Source organism: Amborella trichopoda, chromosome 9, assembly GCF_054954075.1.
Source record: "Amborella trichopoda isolate Santa Cruz 75 chromosome 9, AtrichopodaSantaCruz75HAP2 v2.0, whole genome shotgun sequence".
Lineage (NCBI taxonomy): Eukaryota > Viridiplantae > Streptophyta > Magnoliopsida > Amborellales > Amborellaceae > Amborella > Amborella trichopoda.
This window is the reverse complement of record NC_142344.1, coordinates 14,346,546-14,373,773: the sequence shown is the minus strand read 5'-3', so window position 1 is coordinate 14,373,773 and position 27,228 is coordinate 14,346,546. Positions and strand designations below refer to the sequence as shown.

The window sequence follows — 27,228 nt, the reverse complement described above, 5'->3', positions numbered from 1 at the left end:
TATCTAAATCCAACTCTATTTAAATCTTCTATAAATCTCTAATAAATCTCCTTTCAAGATTATCTTTCCAAAATTAGTTCCCATCCATTACCCAAAATCATCTTAACAACTCACGCACCTTGTCCCACGTAACATAAAACTACGCATTAAAATTCTTCTTCTCATATTAATTATTCCAAATGACTTCTTATTATTGAGAAAATAAAACAAAAGAATAATAAAATAAAAATTAAAATAACCTTAACTTTATTTGCATCAGTTTCTCTTTCTAAAATTTAATATTTGAAGTAGTTTGTCTCTCTAAAACTTCAAATTTGAGATAGTTTCTCTCTCTAATAATTTGAGATAGTTTCTTGCTCTAAAAAATTCAGATATTTTCTCTTTAAAAATATTTGTATTGTCTCTATAATATTTGATATAGTTTCCCTTTTAAAAATTTTAGTATATTTTCTCTTTAAAAAATTTGATATAATTACTCTCTGAAATTTGAAACTGTTTTTTAATAGGTCATTTCCATAAAATGTCAATTCCACCTATTTTGGTGGAATTGAGGTTTCCAAATTTTAGGCTTAAAATGTACATTTAGGAATCGCAAAGAAATCTCAATTCCAACGACAATGTGAATTTTATGCGAATCAAACACGATTGGCCCCGCTTTTCCAAAAAAAGTGACTAATAGAAATCTGAATCCAAAAAACCACACGGGCCCTTAGTGATTTAAATTACATCGAAGTTGAATCAGTTATCCAGAATCCGAGCAGGCTCGTAACCGCCAGAGCTAGCTCATCGGTTCTCTAGAGTTTTCCTATTAAATAATCACACAAAAACACAAGGGAAAACCCTGGGACCCGGACCAATCCACAGTTCCACACCGGTTTAACCTAATTCCGCAATTATCAAAATACTGAAGATGGCTAGATAATACTTTCAACTCGGCTGTTATCAAGACCCTTCAAAACGGTTGCTCCATGCCTGATACAGGACCAATTTAGATCTTCACTTCTGTGGGACATTAAGTTGGGGTCCTAAAGTTTTTAAATTTTTATTCCCAATTTACCTCAGGTCAAAAGTCAAACTCGAACCACCCGAACCACCCAAAACACAAAAAGATGGTATATTAAATGAGAGTCAAAGAGTTTCAAACCACCAAACACTTAGTGGCTTCTTCTCTCTTTTTGCTCTTTTGGCTATTCGAAAGTTAGATTTGATCCTTACTTTTAAAAAATATGTAGTCTTTTAACATAGAGATCATGAATACGAAAAAAAAATAAATTGAAAATTAGAAATAATAATTATATTAAGAAAGCATTTGACTTGTTCTTAGATGGACCACCTATTTGCAATGATTGATGCTTTATATCTTTGGACAGCATGTTGTAGAAATGCAGTCCAACCCGCGTGAAACAATTTCCTTTAAACAATCTAAATATTTAGGGGTTTTTTTGTTTTGGATAGCTCAAAAGTTAAACTTCTTAACTCCATAGGAAAATTCGAGTTAAAACAAAAATCAAGACTACATAATCTCACCATAACTCATCCCAAAATATGGACCATTCGGTAGTACATCTTTTTTCTGTACGTAAATTCTTCTCCTATTTTTTCCCTCTAGGAAAACTCAGTCAGAGTTGTGATCTGATGACAATGTGTGTTTCAGATGAATGATAAGTTCTCTGTGTGTCTACCCAGAGCCAAAATAAACCTTCGATGAACCTGTGTTGTGCAAAACAATTTTCAACATCGGATCGAGTTCACCATTCCCATACTCTTTAATTACACTTCCATTCATGAACCTTTCGCAAATAAACCTAGCTTTAGAAATCTGCAGCAATTTAAATTTCATCATAAATTCACACCTCGACAATTACCCAAAAAAAATTCACACTTAGACGTGGTACAAACAATTAAAAGCACAAGCACCACGAAACACATGCAAAGTTTTTGAACATTCTAGCCGATAAAAAATAGAACTTAAAAGGTTTTACAACTTTACAGATTGAACCCACTCAATAATAATTTAACTGCATAATAATTTAACTGCCCGTCCAACAGTCACAAACATTGATTGAGGGAAGATCGCATCCCATTTTATTTTCATAGACCATCGTACATTCCCCTCTGCCTTTGGGCCTTCAAGATAGGCAACATCGTCACTCCATCCCTAATTACGAAATGGTTCCCTCGGCCGTATGAGAACAGGTTAATCATACGCATAAATTTCCATACAAATTTCTTACATCCAAGGGATGACAAGATCGCTCAGACAAGCAGCACAGGCAATGATAGTAAACTACATATTCTACGTCTTTGGATCTGGATAAAATTAGAGAGATTCACCCCAGATAAGATCCTTAATATTCTCTTCTGTGATTGATGGCTGCTCAAAGTCAATTGGAAGGCGAGTGGCAAACGGGTTCATCATCGATGTCGTGAAGACTTGCCAAATAAGGGTGGGCCAATGCTTCCTCAACTGTATACACACAATAGAAAAGGTTAAAATAATTCCGACTCAATACCAGGGACAAAATAAAGGAATTGCTCATCTATCACTTAAAACTCACAAGCAAGTAATGAAGTAGCTGTGATGCGCTTGCTAGGATCAAATACGAGCATTTTCTCAACCAAATCAACAGTCTCAGGAGACATGGTTGGAAATCTTTGTGAAAATTCTTGCTTGGGGAATTGTGGGAATTGGTGAAGATATCTGCACGCATTATCACTTCGTAGAAACCCAAGGCTCGAGTCACTTGGTGTACCTAGGAACTATTCAAAGAACAAAGGCTGGCTCTCATTAAACTAAAATTCAGAAAAGCGATAACAACTCATGAGATTACTGAACTCCAACCATAATTCTTTGAACCAAGTATTTCCCTCTAAAAACTGGAAAGCAGCACAATTTTTCAAAGAAACCTCAGTGATAAGCCTCAGTTGTTGAACATAGTCTTTACCAGGAAACAGAGGTTCCCGTATGACTGCTTCAATGAATGTACATCCAACAGACCAAACATCAATAGCAGCAGTGTACTCTAAACAACTTAGGAGCAATTCTGGTGCTCGGTACCATCGAGTGACAACATACTCTGTCATGAAATTCGTTTCTGATGTAATCCGTGCAAGTCCAAAGTCACGTATCTTAAGGTCACAGTTGGAATTTAGAAGCAAATTGCTGGGCTTTAAGTCACGGTTAAGAACGTTGGCTGAGTGTATATATTTCAGCCCTCGCAGCAATTGATATAGAAAATACTGCATGAATATGCAAGTATCATAAGCACAATTATGCAAGTTCATCAAATAATGAATTAGATACTGCACATTTAAGAAGTTTGTCCAACACAATAGTATTTAGAAAGCAGCTGTGAAAAGATGGAGCTAAAATTTGACAAAAAAACAATCTCAAGAGGATGAAGGAAAAATAAAAAGAACAAGGAATTTTGAAAATATGAGGTTCATGATACAAACTTCAAACTCAGGTAAATTTTAGGGGCATTATATCGAACATGATACAGAGAACAGAAGGGAAAGAAGAGTGGGAACAGATGTACACAATGGTGAGGTAGAACTAGGTTGTCGGAGGCAAAGATGTAAAAAGTAAGACGCAAGTGCATTTCTAAGGTGGCAATAGTGGAGAGACCGTGTGAGGCATATAAGAGAACCCAAAAAACATTTAGACATAGAATTCAATGTCTTGCAGCCGATCAACTGGCCTCAAGACTTTGAAATAAATTCAATGGAAGATATTTTCTTGCTCAAAAGTGAGAGCAGATTACATCCAAAACAACGAAAAAAACTTGGGGTTGAGGCCAATAGGGTCTTCCTCACTAATTATTAAAATCATGCAAGATGATGGTCACAAGCATGAATCCCCCAATAGGATAGTAAAGTAACACCAAGAATAAATTAACTTGAGTTCCCTTTGATGCGGTGAACAGATCCCCATGACATATTGAATGAGGTCTGCAGGTTATAAGAACTTTTAAACCATGAATTAGCATGTATATTCAACAGATACAAGGTATAAACACAGCTCTATCACCTTGTTTGAATGTTCAAAATAATTAAATTGAGTATTATTGAGCCAATGACCAATGATAATCATGATCATCATATTGAAGATTAGTCTTCAAGGAAGTATGCATACAGAGGGCACAGGCACACACACACACACACCCTCTGAGAGAGAGAGAGAGAGAGAGAGAGATATGAGACAAACTGATACACACATATGTACGTATTTAATGTCTGCACATAAAAGCACATGCAATTGGTCATAAAAAAGCCTACATGTGGAAAGCAATTAATTAGAACTTAAAAGGTTACATGCATATAAAGAATACACAATGATTGACATGCAAGCACCAATACATACCTTGCAATGATCATCTGTCAAAGGTTGTTTAGAGCGTATTATCTGATGAAGATCTGTATCCATTAACTCATACACAATATAGAACATCGTTGAAAGGTTCCCTATCAGGTGGACGAATGATATAGAACATCGTTGAAATTTTCTCTATCGAATGATATCTTTGATGGCAATAATCTGTAGCACAAGAAGGGTAACCTGTTGTAGTGGGCTCCACACAAAATATAAATATTAAAAGATCTCAACAACTACTAAGAATCCTAAACCGTTCCAGCTTATGTAGTGGTAGTACATCCATAACTAATTATTTGAGCATCTATTTCAAGTTGATCTTTGCCACTTAGGGAAGAACAAGATCATTTATGAATTGTGCCTTGATTCAAGAAAAATCTACCAATTGTAGAAGACATAGGTAGAAATACCCCAATTCAAACCAATTTTTTGAAAAGACTTCGATTTCTTCAGCAATGTAAGTGAGAGAACTTCAAAAAAAAAAAAAATTCATTTTTTAAGGAAATAAAATTTCAGCCATATGATACTATTAGTCAAAAGAACTACTAAAACCAACTTCCTGAAAATTACCACCGAGTCAATCTGTGCTCCCTCCCCCAACCAAACCCAAACCCAAACCCAGCCATCTATTCTCTCACGCCCTCCCTCTTGACGTAGTCAATTTAGATGTTCATCTTTTAAAGATGACAAGGTTATAATGGTGATCCAGAATATGATTATTTTCATTATGAACATAAAATTTTCTTTGTTTTACTTATAGTTTATTGATTTTAACCAGCCCTCCCCAACAAATTCACCCAAAGCAATAAATTATAGTGTCCCAATGATTACTAAAGAATACAAAGAGAAGGCTTGAATAAACCTTAAAACGACAAATAACAAAGCCACATAGAGCTTTGACACCCCAAAAGTCGATGCATAGTTCCATGGATGATTTGCTTCTTGAGAAACAATCGAAAAAAGATCAACAACAACAAAAAAAAAAATTTTAAGATGATGCACAAAAGATGTAGAATAGCCTGCCAACCTCACCATTGTTCCTAATCAGCTAGGATGCACCAGACCTAGAAATAACAACAGAATTCCAGTCAACAAGCTCCCCTGGGAAAATTAGATTCGTAGACATATCAGACATGAATCACATTTGAAATAGAATCAGAATCTTTAGGATGAATGACTAAATTGTCAATTTGGTTATAGAAAAGATATAATCATATAACCAACAGCAGCAGATAACAAAGTGGTGTCTTGATATAGACAACTTAAGGTAAAGGTCTCAGAAATGTCCGTTAACAAGATATAGGAAGAAAGATTACCTAACGAGAAGCAGATAAGGCTGGAAAGTTTCAAGTAAAAGCAATAGGATGGTAGGTGCACAAAATATAGCATAGGATGTTATGTAGTGGCTTCAACATGACACAACCTGTCACTTATCTGCACTAGGACCTCTTATCCTAAATTTCTTTGTCTTCTGAGGACAAGAGGTTCTATGTATCCAAATTTCTTTCAACAGTTACATCACATTTTAAAATATGTCAAAGCCACAATTCACATGCATCATAGAGGAGACTAGAACTGAGACTAAGTTGCTAAAGTTTAAGCTTGTGGTGTCACCATAGAAGATTAACGTAAGAGTTTCCTCATTGATGGAAGAGATGACCAATGTGGAGAAATTCTGATGCATTCACATTATAGACTGCGAAAGATAAGCCCATAAACCAATTTTCAAAGTTACAATTGTTGGGGTTTTGGCCTTTAAAGCCTGTGAGAACATGAAAAATAAAGAATTATAGTGGATTATACACTTCACAGGGAGTTTGTGTGTTGGCTGTCTGACCTAGGGTTGTGACGCAGGAAAATTTGAAGGAACATTTAAATCAACAAGAAACAAAGCTAAACAGTATAATTCAAATAAACCTAAGGCTTCTTGCCCATACCCCAAGTTAGGGTTCCAAAAGCCCAAGCTTTTCTCTCTTTCAATTTCTAAAATTATTTGGAATTGACCCTCTCAAGACCCCACACACCTCATATATATTATAATTCAGTGCTCGAATACATTACATGTCCATACAATGATTAAAATGGTCTATATATGTTAACGTTTATCCAAAAAAAAAAAAAATGGTCTATATATAGAGAAGTTTACCCCTATGAACAATACCCATGAACAGTATTCGTGAATAGTACTTATAAAGTAAATAAAAAAATAAAAGCCGTAGAATCTATATATAGAGAAGTTTACCCCTATGAACAATACCTGTGAACAGTATTCGTGAATAGTACTTATGGAGTAAATAAAAAAATAAAAGCCCTAGAATCCCTCGAAATAAACCCTAAAACTAAAACTATAATCCCCTCATCATTCACTCCTAATTGGAGAAAACTCGTCTTCGAGTTTTGAAGTGTGCTAATATGAAATTGGTGCTAGTCCGGCAACATTCTTCAACTTGAATATTGTAAACATGATCTTGGGACTTGTAGGTTATTGCACTAATCAAAACACAGTGATTGTGCATTAGAACTAAGAAACCCTCGAGGGAAGGGTCATTGTATGTCAATAGAATATTTTTAATCACATAAATTTGTTGAAATTGCATCACTTCAGCCATGTGATCCAGCTGAATTTGACTAGACTCAGCTCTAGAAAACACCACAGGTGCATCTTTGAGATCAGTGACTAAACCAACAACTTCACCTATCAATTCTCCTTTAAGTCCTTCATCTTTTTCGTTGTGAAATACCAATTCAACCAGAAAATCTTGATCATCATAGAAGATAGGATCTCTTACAAGATCTTTTTCTTCATCTAAGTATGCGTCAAAGAATGGTGACAGATCCCAATCTTCATCTTGCTAATTTTCGATATGATCTGTATAAAAATAAAAACTCCAATACCAATTTGAGTACTTCCATACACAATTACAATACTTTCCGTGTAGATCGTGAGCTCTGATACCAATTTGATGCAAGAAAATTTGCGGGAATAATAAAATCAGCAAGAAACAAAGCTAAATACATGCATAATACAAATAAACGTCGGGGTTTTTTCTCCATACCCCAAGCTTTTATCTCTTTCAATTTCTAAAAATATGTGGAATTAACCCTCTCAAGACCCCACACACCTATTATGTATTATAATTCAATATTCAAAGACATTATATATTCATACAAGGATTAAAATGGCCTATATATTCTAACTTAAACTTAAATTTTACAATAATAGCTTTACCGCTGTGAAGATTAATCGTAAATAGTACTTATGAAGTAAATAAAAAGAATTAAAACCCTAAAATCCCTAAAAAACTAAAAATTCTAGAAATAAACCCTAAAATTAAAACTATAAAATGTATCCTTTAAAGTTGAATAAAGATAAAAAATAAGAATAATTTTTCCCTTCATCAGGTCGAGCGGTCTATGGCCGTGGTCGTGTCCAAAACCCTTACCTCTGGGCATATAGCACTACTAAAGAGGGTTTTTAGAGGTCATCAGTTGTTGAGGTTAGAGAGATGCCAAGGGATGGTTTGTAGGCCAAGAGAGCCTCATGGTCCCTTATGGACGGATATAGGCCTATGAGAGCAAGGGTGAAATCCTCAAAGAACTTCTGAACAACATACACATATGACAGCCGCATTACTAAGAAGCAACCCTAAAAAGGGATACATGTACATATGCATAGAGAGAGTCTCCCTTGTAGTATAGTGATATATGCTTAGGTCTTGTTCTTGAGGCCTGTATAAGGAGGAGAACCCGCTCATTATCAAGAAGAAACCCTAAAAAGGGATACATGTACATGTGCATAGAGATAGTTTCCCTTGCACCATAGTAATATGTGCTTGTGTCTTGCCCTTGAAGCCTATATAAGGAGGGGAACCCGCTCACTCTTATTCACCACATTCTAGCTACTCTCTCTTTTATTCTCTCTCCTCCATGCCTCTCTCTCGCTCTCGCATTAGTCATTAAAGGGTGGTGCACACCACCCTAGGCTACTAGGGGCGGCATGCCACTCAAAGACAGCAAAGAGGGGCACGCCCAGCCCACTAAGAGAGGTGCCTTTCAGGGCATGCCCTATAGAGGTCTAAAAAGGGTCTAGAAACCCTAATCTTGTTCATGTTCTAAATATATGAGGTATTGCCTAAGGAAGCATCCCATCTCAAAAAATTCAGTAGGGCCAATAGGATCAGAGTGCGCTATAGATCAAGAAATTGGGTGTGGGATATACTAAGTCCTAAGGGGATGACCCTAGGCAAATTCAAATAAGTCTTCTTGGCTGTTTGGGAATCTTTGCTTGTTTATTGGAGTTTTCAAGAACATTATTTGTATTAAAATTTATAGTCAAGGCGTGTTTTTCAATCCTGGAATGTGTCTATTCTATTTGGCAGTATTGTGTAGCATTTGTCAGTGGAATTCAGATACATAAATAAAACAAATGAAAAGAGAATTTTTTTTAATTTTACTCCCTTGAATTCCACCAAGCCACTGCTTTCACACACACTATGCTAAAGAGCTTGGGGACCCATAGGATAGATAAAAGGGCCAAGCCAAGCCCTAAATAGGACCAAGGGAGGTGCCACTTGTGGCATGCTCTAGATAGGTCCAAAAGGGTCTAGTACAACCCTAATTTGTTTTAAGCCTCAGAAAGCCTATATATCAAAAAATTATTGCCCAGCAGTTTCCCGACATAGAGAATACAGCAGGGCCAATAGGATCAAGAGTGCGTCATAGGTCAGGTAATTGGGTATGGGGTGAATGAAGTCCTAAGGGGGTGACCCCAGGTAAAGTCAAGTAAGTCTCCCTGGCTGTTTTTAGTTTATTTTTTATCAATATTATTCAATTTATTGCAATTTCCAGGAACATTGTTTGTATTAGAATTTACAGTTAGGGATTGTTACAATCCTAGATTGAGTCATATTTATTCAGCAGTAAAAAGAGAAGATCCTAGCTTGTATTTAGGGTTTTATTTCTTGTTTACAACATTGTTTTGTGGTACTTCTAAGTGGAATTCAGATATATTAATAAAAGAAAAAGAGAAAAATTTTATACCATATAAAGTTTTACATAGCCACTTCTTTCAACAATAATAAGCTAGAAACATGTCAGCTGCCACTATTCAAAATGGTCGATTCATCATTTCCTAAGCATAAAAAATCTTACATAAATTACAACTCTTGCACCAGCTGAAAAAACCAGGCAGCCTTTGCCTGTCAGTATACTCTCTCCAAGAAATTCAGACCAATATTGGTAATTTTTGAGAAGGATCAAATTTGAGCAGTTCATGCACCAGTCTCCACAGACCACGAAACATTTTGCATATTGTTTATCAACCATTCTTTATAATTCTTTTCAAAATCAGGTCAAATAAGAATTAATGTGACAACAGCTGTATCTTTGTCTTCCAAACAACCAAAGCTAGCCATCCTTGATCTTTTTTGGGTAGGATGCATTTCCATCAATTAAGAATATTCAAAGTTACTAGCCCAAAAAGGAAGAAGAGTTGTTGGATCAGATCACACTCAAAAATAAAAGGAATCACAAAAATAGTCTGCTACAACACTTGCTTGCAATTCCCCCTCATACCTTTCTGAAAAACACAGAAGAGTCTAATCAGTTACAATAACAACAATAACGATAATCCGTAAATATTTACCATCCCTAATCAGATACACAGACTCTGAGAGAACAAACACTCCACAGCGTGTTAGTAAATATATGACCTGCATGACACATAAAGGGTTACACACAGGAGTTTTTGTTTCTCCAAAAAAACTTCAAAAACTGGAAAATAGGATAATTTTTAGTTGGGACACTCTTCCATAGAAAAAATATGATGAATGGCATTCTATTCACTCATGTAGCTAGAGGATTTACCGTTGTGACTGCTAAAATAATAATAATAATAATGGTAACCCTTGCTCTAATCCTAAATCCCAACAAATGAAGAAAATTTACAATTGATCCCTCACGTAAGTTCTGTCCTTCCAGACAACAGAGCACGATAAATGTGCAACATGCCAACACAAAAAACTATATGAATCCTATTGAAAGGACAACTAGCCAATAACTCATTGGAGAGAAGGTTTACACTTAAAGCCTGAGTTGGCCCTTGGCTATAACATTATGAGAATTTAGCCCACAGTCTCAAATATTGAAATTGCTTTGCCAGATTAGCATAGTCCCAGATTTATGTGGTTTGACATAGGAGACAAGTAGAAAACACTAAAATAACCTCCAGGCAAAACCTGATAACAAATAGTGAAAAAAACAAATTAAAATTCCTTCAATTAAAACAAAATATCACAGCTAAATAAGAACAACTCTGGGACAACCCAACAATGGGGAATTGTTGATGTCGAACACAATCCAAGGCTCACTAGGCAAGGTCGAGCAGATATTGGTATCAATCATTTTCATCAATAGATGTAACACTACAATGCAACGAGCACCGACAAAAGAAAAATGACATCATACATCTGGCTTCCATGTTTTACTACTTTGATCATTTCTCTTGTTGTCCTCCCAAGACATCCAATCCAAAAATATACAAGATTTCATATCTCGGGAGAGCAACAGGAGAAAGGATCAAAAAGACCAAACACAGAAAACAGGAATGACATAAATATTCACAGAAAAATCTTACGAAAAACAGAAATTACAAATGAAAATAGGGCCCTTCTGAAGCTTGTTGGCAGCATTTTGCTAGCAAATTATTTAATGGCTAACGGTACATCATTTGAACTTATATTTTCATGATCCATATGAAGAAGGAGCTTCATTTCTCTTAGAGTCCTTTTGGCATCGATTCTATTATCAGAGGCATTACCTATTTTCTTGATAGCAACATCTTCATTGGTTTCTGAGTTCACAGCAGAGTTGCAGAAAAATGCATTCCCATTCATTTCAATAAGTCGATGGTAAGAGGAAAATGCCAAAAGACAAGCTAATGCTCATACTGACTTAGTTAAATGATTTTATATTTTATCAATCCTAGCTGAAATGCGCTCACAGACAGAGCCCCAACAAGTTAAAATAATCAACCATTGAAACCTTGAAAAAATATTCTTTTTTTTTTATCAGTAGCAGAATTTATTGATAAATTTTGTCGAAATGAATCTTCAACAAGAAAGAATACAGCGATAATCAAGAAAATAATCAGTGTACACATCACACCAATGGCAGAGGAATGTTCTCAATAGCATCCTTCCCAGATTTATAGCCTGATCCAGCACATGCTCAGTTCAAAGAGGCCACCCATTCAACCAAAGCAGTAAATGTTGCCCTGGAAGCATCTCGGCAGCATTTCTGCATTCTAGGATAGGCATACATGAAGCTTATCTTATAAATTGAGTAATTTGATATTAAAGACAGGCCTTCCCTCCAATTGGCACCAGCTTGCAGACCAGTAATGGGAACTAATTCAAACTCATAGCAAGTCTATCAGACTGGTGATTCTAATGGAGCTATGAACCATGCATTCGGATATTCCAATAAAAATGACAGGAGGTCATACTCTACAGAAGTCTAAAACCTAAATTACTTTGGAAAGGTTTAAAGGCACTAAAGAAAGTAACGAAAAAGAATGATAAGGAAGGAATTAACTATCAGTTGTTAGATTCTTTCCTGTTTACACTAGCTGACTCAACAGTAAAAAATAAGCAATTGCCTGGGGTCCATAATATCGTACTTGATCCATAACCTACTCAAGCTTTCTTGACTTGAACTGTCTTACATAAGGAAATTGAGGGCCCTAATCTTTCAAGATGGTTCTATAAATAAGTTAAATGCACCTCAACACCATTCCAGAAACTGGATTAACAGTGATAAGATCAATTGATAAGAACCAGTAGGAGTTTTGTAGAAACAATTATGCATATATTTCATTACATATGCAATGGGCAATTCAAAAGTAATGTGTAATCAGGGTGAATAATTAAAACTTTTAGATATAATTATTTATCTTAAAAAATGAACCCAAGCTCCTGGCATCTCATATGTATGTGCTGTTAGGATGGCAGAATTTTGATGTAAGATTAATAAGGGGAAGTTAGTTTTTGACTTCTGACAACAGGAAGGTTGTTTGTGGAGAGTAAGAGGTTTGGGGTAGAATGCCTTGTTCGCAAATGGCCTTTGTATGTGGCTTTCGTCTTTCTTTGCCCTTGAGGGAATAACTGGTGGGTAGGGAGCATAGTCCAGAGACGTAATAAAGAAGCAACATACAATGATAGGGAGGGGGAAGTCCATAACGGGGATATGGTGGTCAAGAAAGAAAAGGCAATGTGGAATAGAAACGAGGATACTTTTGGTCTTTCACCTGGTTGACTCAACTGATGAGTAATTGTTGTGCTCGGCTTTCAGGCAATTCAATAACTAATGCTTCTTTATTTTGATTTCATCAAAACATATTTTACAGCAAAAGAGACACTGATGGGCAGCATAGCAAAAAATAAATAGACATCGATGGCAGTGACCCCGGATATAGAGTGTGTAAGATTGATTATATGTTTCAAATGGAGAAGCCATCAACTTGAATGGATAATGGGGAGCTTTCAATGCTATCAAAATCTCCTAGTCATGGTATGGTAGTAACTCATGGATGAAGTTGACATCTCTATTATCAATCTTGTTCTTTACTTTGCAATGAAGATATTGTTACTTGTGAATGAGAAATTGTACCAATCCTAAAATTTCAAAAAAAAAAAAAAAGAGAAAAGATGCTTTTAAATAGGTGATGGTCTGATTGAGTATGATGGTCCTTGGGGACCATCACTATTTTCAAAACTTTTTACTTGGTTTAAACTTTTGCTGCTGCTTTTGTTTGCAGCCTTTGCAGTTGCTGCTTGCTGCTGGCCACGTCCTTTAGCGGACGTGGTTTTCGTATGTTAAAAGCAGGCGCTTAACGCGACACCTCAGGTATGAGGTAGAGCGTAATAAAATATTATAATAATACGTTATAAGAATTTAAATAGGGGAGGTGAGCACTCCCACCCTAGAAAATTTTGAGATCTCTCTCTCTCTCTGGTCGAAACACAGTGAACTCCTCTCTCGAACCGAGTTTTTTATCGGAAGCTCCCTCTCAAACATTTGTGGGTAAGTGATATCATCTTCCTGAAAAATAGTCTGTTTTTAATAAATAGTGATATTTCCGTCCAGGATCTTTATTTTATAAGTTTTGTGTGTAAGTGACCCCATTGTCTTGAAAAATAATCCATTCTTTTTAAAAATGAAATGAAATAATTATTTCTGCTTATTATCGTGAATTTTAGGCGCGATAAATTTTATGCGCACGTGACCTCATTATCTTGAAAAATAATCTTTTTAATAAAAATTGTGATATCTTATCTATGTTAGAAATTTTGAATGCTGTAAATTAGAAAAATAAATTTATTTATTTTTCTTGTTTATTGTTAAAAATAAATGTGATATTTCTGCTTTTAGTAAAATTGTGATATTTCTTTCTACTGTTCTGAATATTTAGACATTGTAAAATTCATGTGCAAATGACTGCCTTATTATTTAAAAAAATTGACATTTTTGCAATTGATTATAGTATTGTTGTGAAATGTTTATTTGTGGATTGATATCCCATAAATTGTGATAATTCCGTATTCTTGAATTTTTATAAGAGTTTTTCTATACATATTAAATTGGCAATTATGCTAGAATGCCTTTACAAACTGCTACCTTTCTAAATTTGAGCCCAAAATATTTGATTGGTTATTTTTGAAATGTTATAGAGAGTGACTGTTATTAATGGTTTAAGTGAAATTCATATTAATGATTTCAGTGATATGTTGAGTACATGATATTGCTGCTTTCGAATGTTTAAAGAGATTTAGAAATAATTTAAGTATGCAAGTGGACTCATCCGGTTCGCCGGTGAGGTATAAGGGGACCCATCTGGGACGCCGGTAGGGATTAAGTGGACTCATCCGGTACGCCGGTAAGGTATAAGTGGACCTGCAGGGATTAAGTGGACCTATCTAGGACGCCGATAGGGATTAAGTGGACCCATCAGGACGCTGATGGGGTATATAGGTGACCTACTTGGGACGCCAGTAGGGTATTTTGTGAAATCCTTTGAATTATGTACTGCCGTTAAAGTGTTATAAGCATTTCAATTACTCGGATTATACTTAATTATGCATTTATTGAAAGTGAAACTGTTGATGCATTTCTGTTAATAGATCTCATTTTGGAAAATATTGATATCTTTCAATCATGATTATTTTTAGGATTATGATGATCACTTACTGAGTAGCCAAACTCATCAAACTATGGTAAACATTTTTTTCAGGATAACTGCGGATTCATTTTGAGTGCTAGTCAAGATCAACCTTGGAAGATACTGTTGTTGTGCTAGCTTTCTTTATTTATTTTGTAAGACCTCGCCACTGTAAATTTGTCCTATCAATAGATGTATATATGTTTTGTCTGTCACATCTCAGGATTAATAGTACTGTAAATTTTTGGGGTGTGACAGAAATGTTGTTCTGATTGTAGGTGCAGTGCATTCCTAGAGGCAAGGTTAGGAAGGTGTTGTAGACAGCAGGTGATGGTTGGTGGGTTTGCTTTCCTTATCAAACAATAAATATTGCAAGTGCAATGTATTCCTAGAGGCAAGGTTAGGGAGGTGTCGTAGACCGCAGGTGATGGTTGGTGGGTTTGCTTTCCTCATCAAACAATAAATTAGTTAAAATGAAGATCTTGGAGTTCTTTTTCATATTTTCCTCGAGAGTGTAACTACACTCTCATATCTCTCTCCAGATCTTTCTGTAAGGACTTGTTTCAGAGATACAGTGAGAATTTATAGTTAGTCACTTCCACCTTGATTGGCGGGTTTTGTTACTCTACAAAGCAAAAGGACCAAATCTTTAACAGTGATTTTTCCAATAGAAGGGCTTCCACTCTTTCACTTCTGGTGCTCTCCATTGGACAGTAGGGTAAGGATACCATCTATTCCCATGAATTTGTTTAACCTCGACCTTTCGGTATTATAGGTTGTCCAGGGTAGAGGTGGATATTTCCCATTTTGAATCTAATTCCTAACGGAAGAGTGTCACTCTTATCCCGCTTTTGCTCCATCTTTCTTGGTGTTCCAGATTTCTAGGTATACAAGGTTGAGGGATATGTAGCTAACTCAGAGATGGGTTCAGTGGTACCAAGAAAATGTGTTTCCCTTCTCCAAAGGTTCCCAAGGTCTAGTCAATTTCATTGGAAGGGTTTGGTAAAAGCTATAGAAATATGATGACACTTTGGAGAGAAAGGGTATGAATTGCAATTAAGTATTTAAGATTCTTCTGGGAAGATATAATGTATTGAGATACATTAATTCTTCCTACTTAAGCGTGTAGATTACAAGCATACTAATAACCAATATTATCAGGACTGGACTGCCATCGACCTAGTGGAGGCACTGTTTCTCTATTGGATGAGATGTTCACCAATCAGAACCATGAAATTTAATAAAAATAAAAAAGGAAGAATACAAATATGTAAAGAAAAAAATGGAGAAAAGGGAAACACAAAAAAATTGAATCAATAGAATAATTTCCATAGTTCAAATAAATTATTTCAATAATTGAACCAAAACAATCGATTATTTATATCAGTATCAAATTATCAATATAAAGAAAAACTCAAAATACTAAAAATTTCCATGGTTCAACATATTCCATAGATGCATTTCCCATAATTCCATAAAAATGCACTAATGCTAGTTATGGAACATTCCATATTTCAGCATTTCCCATTATTCCATTGAAGTATTAAACAACCAAAAAATATCTCAATCCAAAATTACCTCAATCAATGATCTCTTCCACAGTGTAAATTACTTGCAAAAAATTACCTCAATCAGTGATACTGTCCATCAAAGCAAATTACTCGAACCAACAGTTTTCATGAGATTCCACTCTTCCATAGACCTTCTCACTCTCTCAGCATCACTCCATCTCCCAGCCCCTGCATAAATGTTAGAGAGAAGCACATAGTCCCCTCCAAACTCTTCCCCTAACTCCACCACCCTCTCCATAACACGCTCCGCCAAACCAACTGCACCATGAACACAACAAGCTCCAAGTAAAGTCCTCCAAACCACCACATTACCTCCAAACCACCACATTACCATCTAATAATGAGTTCTCTCTTTCTAACATCTTCTCGGCTTCCTCTAATAAACCAGCTCTCCCTAACATATCGATCATGCATCCATAGTGCTTGACACCTGGTACAATCCCATAGTCCTCTACCATAGCCCTGAAATACTCCTGACCTTCTTTTACAAGCCCTGCAGGGCTACAAGCATGCAGCAACCCGAGAAATGCGATCCCATTTGCGCTCACTCCCATCCCCTCCATCTCTCTGAAAACCCGAATTGCCTCTTTGGCATGGCCATGCATTGCATATGCCGATATCATGCAGGCCCATGAAACCAAGCTTTTTTCTTGGATTTTATCGAACACTTTTCCCATGTTTGCTATGCTCCCACATTTTACATACATGTCAATGAGCGCGTTGCTCACTGGCACAATGAATGAAAACCCATCTTTCGGGCAAAGGCATGGATAGAGTCCCCAATATGGGAAGCACCGAGACCATGTTGCAGGGCTAGGAGAATACTGAGTATAGTGATCTCATTGGGTTTGTCCTCATTCTCCTCCATTAGCATAAAGCGGAAAAAAGCAAAGGCCTATCTTGTTCTGTTGTTTGTGATATACCCATCAATCAACGCGCTCCAAGAAACCACACTCCGTTTCATCATCTCATCGAACAGCTTGCGGGCATCATCGCTCTTGTCATGCTTTCCATAACTAGTGATCATGGCATTGCATATGACGACATTCTTCTTTGGCATTTCATTGAAGACTTTGCGAGCATCATATAGGCACCCAGTCTTATCTGATAAATACAAGGAGAGAAGTATGTACATAAATTTGGGAATGGAACCCAGTCTTAATAATGTGGCAATGGATCTCCCCCCCTTTATCTCTCAGGGAGGGATCTGTGCATGCCTTTAGAAGAAATGAATACGTGAAGCCATCCATGTGGGGCAACTTAAATCTTGCATTTGTTTATATATAATAAGAGCTGCTTGTGGGGTGTTGCTCCTTGCATAGGCTCCGAGCAAAGAGTTCCTAATTATTGCATCTAATCTCGACTCCGAAATGCTCATAATCAACTATGAATGGACTTGTCTAATTTGATCTGTACTGAGACACCCATTCAAGAGAGAGAAGAGCCCTTCTCTCTCCGAACCTGGAATTTCAGTATGGACCGACTCCTGGTTTCTCCATTTCGAAGCCGAGTAGTGAAAGATGGATTTAGTTACCCAAGTGTTGAGGATTGAGAGTTGTAAAATGGACTTACCCCTTGAATAAGAATGTAGTTTTTGCAATCCCTTGCATATCATCAGTTTGTATGATGTTCGTCCCTCTACTTAGCTTCTCGATAATTCAATCAGCCACTCATCTCAATCTGACTGCACCCATGAGGCTTTAGAACCCCCATCTCCACCATCATTTTTCTCACCCTCTCAACATCATCCCACCTGTGAGCCTCTGCATATACATTGGACAATAGCACATAATCCCCATGCTTTAGAGGCTCCAATCTACCCAAATTTTCCAGAGCGACCTCTGCCAATTCCACATTCCCATGAGTCTTAGATGCACCCAACAAAGTCCTCCATATAATAGTATTGGCCTCAAATGGCATTCTATTAATAACATCATGGGCCTCTTCTAAGAGGCCCGATCTACTAAGGAGATCAACCATGCAACCATAGTGCTTGATCCCAGGCTCTATCTTATACTTCTCTATCATATTACGAAAATATTCGCAACCCTCATCAACAAGCCCACTATAACTGCAAGCCGTTAAAACCGCCAAGAAGGTCACACTGTCAGGTTTGGTTCCGCTCGACTGCATTCTCGAAAACAATTCGATTGCCTCATTGCAATGCCCATGAACTGCAAAACCCACAATCATTGCATTCCATGAAGTCACATGCTTCATTCTCATCCTCTCAAACGTTAAACTTGCTGCCTTCAAGTTCCCACATTTTGCATACATATCTACCAGAGCATTGCCCATTATACCCTCAGCCTCAAAACCCACATTTTTCTCAATGTATTCGTGTAATTTTTTACCCATCTCCATGGCTCCAAGTTTAGCACAAGCTCCAACAAGTGTGATCAATGTAATATCAGTTGGACTCACATTAGCACCCTGCATTTTATCAAAGAGTTCCAAGGCCCGACTGTACGATTTCTTCTTGATATAGCCAGCTATAATGGCATTCCAAGAAGCCGCATCTCTTTCAGGCATTTCTTCAAACACCATTTCAGCAGCCTTGATATCGCCAGAGTCAACATGTGCCGCGATCATGGTGTTCCATGAGACGACATTTCTTATTGGCATCTCTTTGAGCAACCCATTCGCTGATTCAATATTCTTTTGCCTATAGTAGGCCATGACCATGGTATTCCAAGAGACTATGTTTTTCTGGGTCATTCTGTTAAATACCAATCGAGCAACCTCAATGCTACCAGATATCGAATACATGGAAATAAGAGAATTCTGAACAAACGGATCCAATTCTAGACCAGTTTGTATAATTGTGCAATGAGCTTCTGCCCCTTTATGGAGAGGAACAAGTTTGTGCCCTTCTTCGATGCTCCTCGACACCCTAGCACAAGCCTTAAGCACGAAAGGGAAGGTAAAGCTATCGGCCTTAACATTTCCAGAACGCATTCTGTTATAGAGAAGAATGGCTTCAATTGGAAAGATGCTATTGGCGTAAGCTCTGATCATGTTGTTCCATACAAATGGGGCAGGTTTTGCTAGCTCCTCAAAGACCAGGACTGCATAGTTTAGGTTTCCTGAAACAGAGACAACACAAAAGCTCACCATTCTACAAGCGACAGAGCTGCATTCTTTGAGCCCAGTCTTTGTGATTAGAGCATGAACTTGATCCATTTCTTTAATACAAGAAACCCCTTCAAGAAGCGATACAATCTTCTTCTCCATTGAAGAAATGCATGAAACGCATCTTTGGTTTGTTACAAGAGACTGTAAGGCTGAAGGAAAAGTCTGCAGCATGCGAGTAAGATATAAGGAAGATCCGTTCCTCAAATGCTTTGCATGGATACTAAGAAAGGTAATAGAGGCATCAAAACGTTGGTTTACTAATCATACATTCATGGTTCAGCATCCCATCTATTCCAATACTTAAAGCCTAGGCTGTAGGCTCTAAACAATCAAATTAGAGCCTACCTTCAAATAGTGTCGAGAAATGTAGTTTCAATACTGGAAATTATTGTGATAGCTTTAAAATATATTTTCATATTTATTTATAAAGTTTAAAGCTTCAAAAATAGTGTAGATCGATAGATCTATGAAAACTTGAATGGATTGTTTTTGGGTAATTATCGCTAATATACCTATATTTTAATAAAATCGGAAAAAAAAAAAGTTTCCAAAACCTTGCCTACATCCTTTTTCCCAATTTTCGGCTTTTTTTTGGATGAAAATAACCTTTACAGTAATCTTTTTACCATAAAGAACATTACGGTAATTTAAATACCGTAATAAGTTGCGGTAATTAAATTACCATAATACTACTTTAAGGTATTACGGCATTTTAATTACCGTAATAACATTACAGTAATTTAAATACCGTAATAAGTTGAAAGAGTAATACAGTAATTAAAATACCATAATACCTTAAAGTAGTATTACAGTAATTTAATTACCGTAATATTACCCAAGCCTCCAGACAAAAGATTTTCTACTCTCTCAGGTTTCTACTATCTATTTACTCCCTCTACAAAAATCCATGCTAGTTGTATTTTTTAAATCTGAAATTTTTAAGATATAATCTTTACTTAATTTTTATATGGTTCTCAAAATTTTAGAACAAAAACACTTTTAAATAGGTGTTTTTGAGCAAAGGAGTAGATCCACATCGTGCTCCCATGCAAACATAGATTTTTGAGAAATACAGCTCTCTGCAACACTCTCTCTCTGTGGATACCGTAAAGCACTGAGTGAAGACCACAGCAAAAAAATCACAGCCTCTATGCACCAGTAGCAATATCAGGTATCTATAGGAACAAAAGAAACAAACTCATGAAATCACTTGATCCACTCTGAAATCTCTCTCTCTAAATAACCCAACTAATGTTTTTAGAGGACTTGAATTACAAAGGACTTCATATTATACCCTTTTTGCTTTTTTCTCTTTTTGATTGTCCTAGTATTGATGTTTTCATGATTACCCCATCCGAAAGTGCTCTTTGGTTAATTGAAAGGTATAAGAATAAGGAAAAAGAGAGAGAAGAAAAAAAAGGCATACTCTTTCAATCATTTGACTATGAAATCAGTTGATCCCAGTTGAGATTTAACATGAACATTGTATGTTGCACAATCATGTTGTAGTCTGAACTGCATCACAACAAGAAGCCGTTGGGTTATATTAGTTGAAGTTTGATGCCAAACATGCATGAGGGAACAAAGACATCCCTTAAAATCTGTAGCAATTACAAACTTAGAACCACGGTCAAAATACTCAGTCAGTCCCTGCCTGAGCAGAATCGTCCAAGCAGTATACAGGTCTTAAAAAAAACAAATAGTAAAAAAAAGGAAAAATTCAAAGAAATGTAAACCTGTTTGCTGCCATCTGTTGGAAGCATATGCTATTTTAATTAAGAATGTAAACCTGTCATTGGAATTGCAAATGGCTAAAACTTGCCTACCTATATCTCTGCAGCCAAATGTTAGTTCTGATGAGAACACATGGAGATCCCAACACTCCCCAATTTCGAAATTCTCTCAGTGATTTTCTTCAAGATGGTAATCTCGACAACTTCTCAAATCAGAATAGGTTATAAGGTTTTGTGACATGGGAAAGTACACTCTTATCCATTTTCCATTGGGATCATCCGCATCCAATGAAATGACGGGTGGTGATGGATTTAGAGTAACCCATCCGAACAGGGCGTGACCAATTGTGGGTTCCATTCTCTCTCCATCACTGTTATCATTTCCATGGATCATGATGAGTTGGAATCTCTCCATCACTGTTATCATTTCCATGGATCATGATGAGTTGGAATATAGTGTACTTTTGTGCTTTCTTTTAATTGGCAACTGGAATTTATTTTTATATAAAAGAAAATACTTATAAAAATGGTCCTTAAACCTCATGTAGAAACGAACCTTGGATACAAATGTAGGGTATAGAATGGAGATACCAGCAAATAAGGAAGGGGAGACAAATAGAACATGTCTCATATTCCCTCCCTGGCTTATGAATCTATTAGGCAATTGTGCTTCTTTCCAAGTATGCACAAGATCATACTCATAAATTTTTACAACATTTCGCTTTCCACTCATTCTACTCAAAGGAACTTGGTTTCATGATTTACCTTGCAGAGAAGATACCAGACGACACCTCATCCTCCAAAAGCACAGACCTACTATCAGTTTTTGTGAACAATGGCAAAGGCGTATCCTCACTAATCCTTTGCAAATGTTGAAAATGTGCCTCCCGTTTTGCCTCTTGAAAAGATTGACAACGCCTCTGCTGTGGCACCCTTTGCAAATCTTCATATAACTGATGCCCCTCTTGAACTGTTAAAGCCAGGCATACCCCCGCGAGTTCTCACCTGTGAAGACCTTGAACAGTCGATCTTGGCTGAGGTGAAGGAAACCAATAGTGACTTTACCTTTGATCTAATATCTGAGCAAAAACCAGCTGATGTTGACAATACAGCTTCTCAGGGTCTCCTTTCTTTTTTGCAAAAGGGTATGGGCCAGGGGTTGCCAACTGACCCAGAAATGGGGTCGTCTAAAACCCTTGTTTCTGAGATGCAAAGCCCCAGCGGGATCGGTGTTGAAAGTGATCGTAGCTCCGAGAAAACTCTAACTCTGAAAACACTGTTTGGTACAGCATTTATGAAGGAGCTGCACTCTGTAGAGGCCCCAGTCTCTTTGCAAAAGAGCTTAGGAGGTGGGTTACCACCATTCCCAATTAAAGATGATGGATTTGGCCATACTTCGTTTGGTGAACCTGGATCTAGTTCTCCAGTGGCCACCCACACTCAGAATGTAAACCCGATAAAATCTATGGAATTTGGGTTGATGTCTCGAGGTTGAAGGTTCAAAGGGCCTCAGTCGCGCCTCAAGTTTTATAACATTAAAATTATGTGGATGTAACGGTCTATTCGCCAAAACAAATTCGAAATTTTTATTATATATATATATATATAGCTTTAAAACAAATTTTTCATTGGAAAACCTTTTTTTTTTTTTTTTTTAGAAAGTTTTTTTCTCAACTTTTAATAATATGAGTAGAATTTCTTACGAGACCCTCTCACACCCATGTGTAGAATTTCAGATGATCATCATTAAATTTTGTACAGATTTTTAAAAAGATTATCACATGAGTGTGGGATTTGACTTTTCTAGATATTTGTGTCAAATTTAATGATAATCCTTTGAAGTCCTACACACATGAGTGTGGGATGATATCATAAAATTATTACTATATATATATATATATATATATATATGTCTTAACATATTTTCAATTCTGGATGCTTGCCTTCCTAAAGATTGCACATGTAATAGAACAAAATAACTATACAAATTTATATATGCAATCTTTAAGAAGGCAAGCATGCAGAATTGAAAATATGTTAAGACCTGTACCTATAAAAGAAACCACAAATGTTTTATTTAAACCACCTCCATCACTTGATAAAGAAAAATTTAATTTTAGAGAAAATAATAAAACCCTAATGGATCAATTAATATCAAAATTATCTAAATTAGAAATTAAAGAGAAAACTTAAAAAATTCAGGACAAAGAAAAAGAGAAAATTTCTACAGAAATCCCTGAATCATCTACATTAACCTTATAAAAAGAGACACCCATAATTGCTAACACAATAGAGAATATGGAAGAAGCTTTTACGGAAAATAGTCATGAACAAGATAATAATAATATTCAAATAATAGTATATGGAAAATCATGGAAACCTTTAACAGCTAGGCCCTATCATCATAGACCTACCCCTGTTGATATACAATTCGAAGAAGATTTGGTAGCCCAGAATATTTCCTATTCAGGAAGATCAATAGTAAATTGGAATATAGATGGATTATCTGAACAACAAATATTAGACACTATGAAACATATGACCATGTATGCCTCTGCGTGCAAAATGGTAGGCAACCATGATCAAGAGGTCGCCAAAGTCATTGTTTGTGGTTTCACAGGATGGCTTCGAGGTTGGTGGGATTTCCACTTACCTGAAAATACAAAACAACAAATTTTGAATAATACTCGCTAATGGACTGTTAAAAATGAAAATAATCAAGACGTCCTATATTCCGATAATGATGCTGTTAATACTCTCATTTACACCATCACACTTCATTTTGTGGGGAGTACAGCCTTACTTGAAGCCCGATCTGAAGATTTGTTATCTAATTTAAGATGTCCAACCCTATCCCATTATAAATGGTACAAAGATGTTTTCTTTTCCAGACTATTAAGCAGAGAAGATAGCCAGCAGGATCATTGAAAAGAAAAATTTATTGCTGGATTACCATATTTATTTGCAGAAAAGGTAAAAACTAGATTAAAAATTAAAAATGGAGGAATAATACTATATTTTGTTTATACATTAGAAGAATTATCTGCAGAAATATGTACAGAAGGATTAGCCCTATGTACAGACATGAAATTGAAGAAACAATTAGATAAACAAAAAATGACTGGTAAAAAAGAATTAGGAGACTTCTGTGAAAAATTCGGATATCATATAGAAAAATCTAGAGATAAATTTCATAAAAAGAAAAGATATAAGACAGAAAGAAAAGAAAAGAAATCTTATAAAAAACATAAGAAAGAAAAATTCATAAAAAAATTCTCTCCAAAATACAAGTACCATAAGGGTAAAAGGAAATTACCTGTATGTTATAAATGCGGAAAAATTGGCCATTATAAAAGCCAATGTAAAATAAAAAAGAAAATAGATACAATAATCTTAGAATAATCTATTAGAAATAAACTATATGATATAATACAAATATATGATGATGATTCTTCTGAATCTTTCACTGATACTACAATGGTAGGACAAATAGAAGATGAAGATTATTTCATGTCCTCAACAAAACAATCTGGATCTGAACAAAATATAGAAGAATGTTCCTGTAATATGCTTTCCAAAGAAGATACATTAATATTAGACCTTATAGAAAAAATAAATGATCTAGAGGAAAAGAGAGAAATTATTACCCAATTTATCACATTAACAAAAGCAAAAAATAAACCAATTCCATTACTCAAACCACCAGAGGATTACAATTTTGCTAAAATACTCAAACGAATTAATAAAAAAGATATACTTCAAAGAGAACCCACAATATCTGAATTAAAAAAAGAAGTAAATGAAATAAAAACAGAAATAGGACAATTAAATACTAGAATCAAAATATTAGAATTACATAAAGACATATCAGGAACTGTAACTGATACATACGAAATCGAATTCGATCAACTAGCAGATCCTAGTGATAAAGAACCAGAAACCTTCAGAACCAAAGAAGTTGAAGAAAATATATCGGTAAACTTAGTAAATAAAATTATTTCTCAAAAATGGTTTATATTAGTAAAAATTGTCATCGAAGGGGAATATAATTTTCAAACATTAGCTTTAGTAGATTCAGGTGCAGATTTAAATTGTATTAATGAAGGTTTAGTTCCATCAAAATATTTTGATAAAACTACTCAAATACTTAATACTGCTGATGGTAGTAGATTATTTATTAAATACAAATTATCAAATGCCATGGTATGCAATAATGGACACTGTTTTTCGACACCTTTTATTATGGTAAAAAACTTAAGTCAGGCAGTCATACTTGGAATTCCATTCTTAACCTTACTATATCCCATAACAATTAATAATACAGGAATAGAAACATCTAGAGTAGGACAAACAATTAAGTTTGAATTTTTAGAAAAACCAAAACTTAAAGAAATCAATAGAGTCAAAGACAAAATGGATAATAAAGAAAAGTTTCTATGTTCCCTTAAAATAGAAATATAATATATATATATATATATGGGTGTAGTTTCTATAAGGTTACAACCTTAAACAATCCAATTATGGTGTACCTTAAAATTTTATTATAACATGTAATTTTGTTGTAAAAAATACTTAGTATTATCTTAAAATCTATTTTCATACCTAATTAGAAAATTTTGTATTAAAAAATTGATTAAAATCAAGTCGATCTATAAATATGTAAAAATCTTGAAAATAGACATTCTAGATAATGTGTTGCAAGATGCATTATTTTTCAGGACTAAAAAACGTTGTTTTTTTTCATATTCATGCTTTTGGGGGATATTTTGGTCAATTTATTTCATGTAAAATTTTTTTTTTTATTTTTCAAAAATTCCTCTATTTTTTATGAATACACGTTCCAAGTTTCAGGTCATCTGATTTGAATAAATAAAAATAAAAAATGAAACACTACCGGACAATCGTAACCACACAATGAACTTTAGACAGCGATGGGGGTAGACGAAATTATTGTTCATTTTCGCCTATAGGTGTTGCACAGTGTTTTCCTATATATATATATATATATATAACTTTGATAGAACAACAGTTACAAAAGCGAATTTATCCATGACTACAAACTTCTTCCATACCCCTCTTAGCTGTACATACGAACAATATGGCTGCGATTACTCTGAAAAGATTTCACAACAGCTTGTACTTACTAAAGTGACTATCATTATCCTAAAAAATCAAAGTTGGAAGATGTAAACATTTTTTTAAAAAATGCATAATAAGCAAAAATTCGACGTATTGATTTCATGCATTCTAATACATGATATTAGACAGATTCATTTCTAACCTTACACATATCATGTATTTCTTATTGGACAAATAAAATAAGCATGATACATAAGCTATATGCACGTGATTCATATCAAGATCAATTATAATTTAATTTTAGTAGTTTAAAACATTACTACAATCAAGTATTAGATATGATCAAACAAGCATGCACAACACAAGTCCTACAATAAAAGCACCAACCTCGGGTCTCAGGTCCCAACTTCGAGTCCAAGGTTGCAACTTCTACCGTCCCACAGGAGAAGCATCACCAACGGGTACTTCTGTTGTGTAGTACCTCACATACACATAACCCTACGGTGCTTTGGGGCTTTTGATAGGCACTAGTCTTGCAAGACACACCCCTCTCATGTACCCTTCTGGCAAGAGAGCGTTACACTACCAAATGAGTTATGTTTTACATAGATTTTGGGGGTGCGACCTCCCAAACACATGCACTTCAAACTCTCATACTATCATAGAGAGTAAGGATAAACCACAACTGTCGGCACAATTATCACATCAGATTACAACAGAGGCATGTCTCCATGCACTCGTATCTTAATATGTTGTCATGCACACATATCTTATCAAAAGCATGTTACCATGTACACATATCTTATCAGAAGCATATTATCATATGCACATATCTTATCATAAGCATATTCCCATGCATACACATCTTATCAGAAAATATGTTGCCATACAAACATCTCTTATCAAAAGCATGTTATCATGCATACATATCTTATCAGTAGCATGTTACCATGCACACATATCTTATCCAAAGCATGTTACCGTGCACACGTCTCTTATCAGAAACATATTACCATGAACAAATATCTAATCAGAAGCATGTCTCATATATAATCACCAGAAACATTACCTTGTCTATGCTACACATATAGTCACAAGAGACATCACTATGTCATATATAAT

General features: G+C 35.5%; 3 protein-coding genes across 13 annotated transcripts; all 3 read right to left on the bottom strand.

Annotated features, from left to right (window-relative positions):
* Positions 1-1,935: 1,935 nt before the first annotated feature.
* Positions 1,936-17,136, bottom strand: LOC18424433 (mitogen-activated protein kinase 4b-like). Of its 9 annotated transcripts, none has more exons than XR_016041437.1 (5): positions 16,215-17,136; positions 4,364-4,537; positions 2,946-3,240; positions 2,559-2,760; positions 1,936-2,467 (listed from the first exon to the last, which is right to left on the bottom strand). XR_016041437.1 is itself a non-coding variant. In XM_088848010.1 (4 exons), exons 2-4 carry the CDS (start codon positions 4,448-4,450, stop codon positions 2,385-2,387), a joined length of 465 nt encoding a protein of 154 aa, XP_088704136.1. In that variant the 5' UTR covers positions 4,451-4,537; positions 16,215-17,136; the 3' UTR covers positions 1,936-2,384. The 9 variants fall into 9 exon arrangements, 7 of the variants coding, with proteins under 7 accessions (XP_088704136.1, XP_088704138.1, XP_088704137.1 ...); XR_016041438.1 differs by having other exon boundaries at positions 16,167-17,103; XM_088848010.1 differs by lacking the exon at positions 2,559-2,760.
* On the bottom strand, positions 16,236-16,836 carry LOC18424432 (pentatricopeptide repeat-containing protein At1g09220, mitochondrial). Its single transcript, XM_088845994.1, has 2 exons — positions 16,491-16,836; positions 16,236-16,417 (listed from the first exon to the last, which is right to left on the bottom strand). Exons 1-2 carry the CDS (start codon positions 16,834-16,836, stop codon positions 16,236-16,238), a joined length of 528 nt encoding a protein of 175 aa, XP_088702120.1.
* On the bottom strand, positions 17,071-22,179 carry LOC18424431 (pentatricopeptide repeat-containing protein At1g74630). 3 transcript variants are annotated; one of them, XR_016041436.1, is made up of 4 exons: positions 21,793-22,179; positions 20,721-20,809; positions 17,732-19,456; positions 17,071-17,263 (listed from the first exon to the last, which is right to left on the bottom strand). XR_016041436.1 is itself a non-coding variant. In XM_011630798.3 (3 exons), the coding sequence occupies exons 2-3, from the start codon at positions 20,730-20,732 to the stop codon at positions 17,822-17,824; spliced, it is 1,647 nt and encodes a 548-aa protein (XP_011629100.2). In that variant the 5' UTR covers positions 20,733-20,809; positions 21,793-22,179; the 3' UTR covers positions 17,677-17,821. The 3 variants fall into 3 exon arrangements, 2 of the variants coding, with proteins under 2 accessions (XP_011629100.2, XP_020517338.1); XM_011630798.3 differs by lacking the exon at positions 17,071-17,263 and having other exon boundaries at positions 17,677-19,456; XM_020661679.2 differs by lacking the exon at positions 17,071-17,263 and having other exon boundaries at positions 17,677-19,456; positions 20,721-20,804.
* Between the last annotated feature and the right edge of the window lie 5,049 nt (positions 22,180-27,228).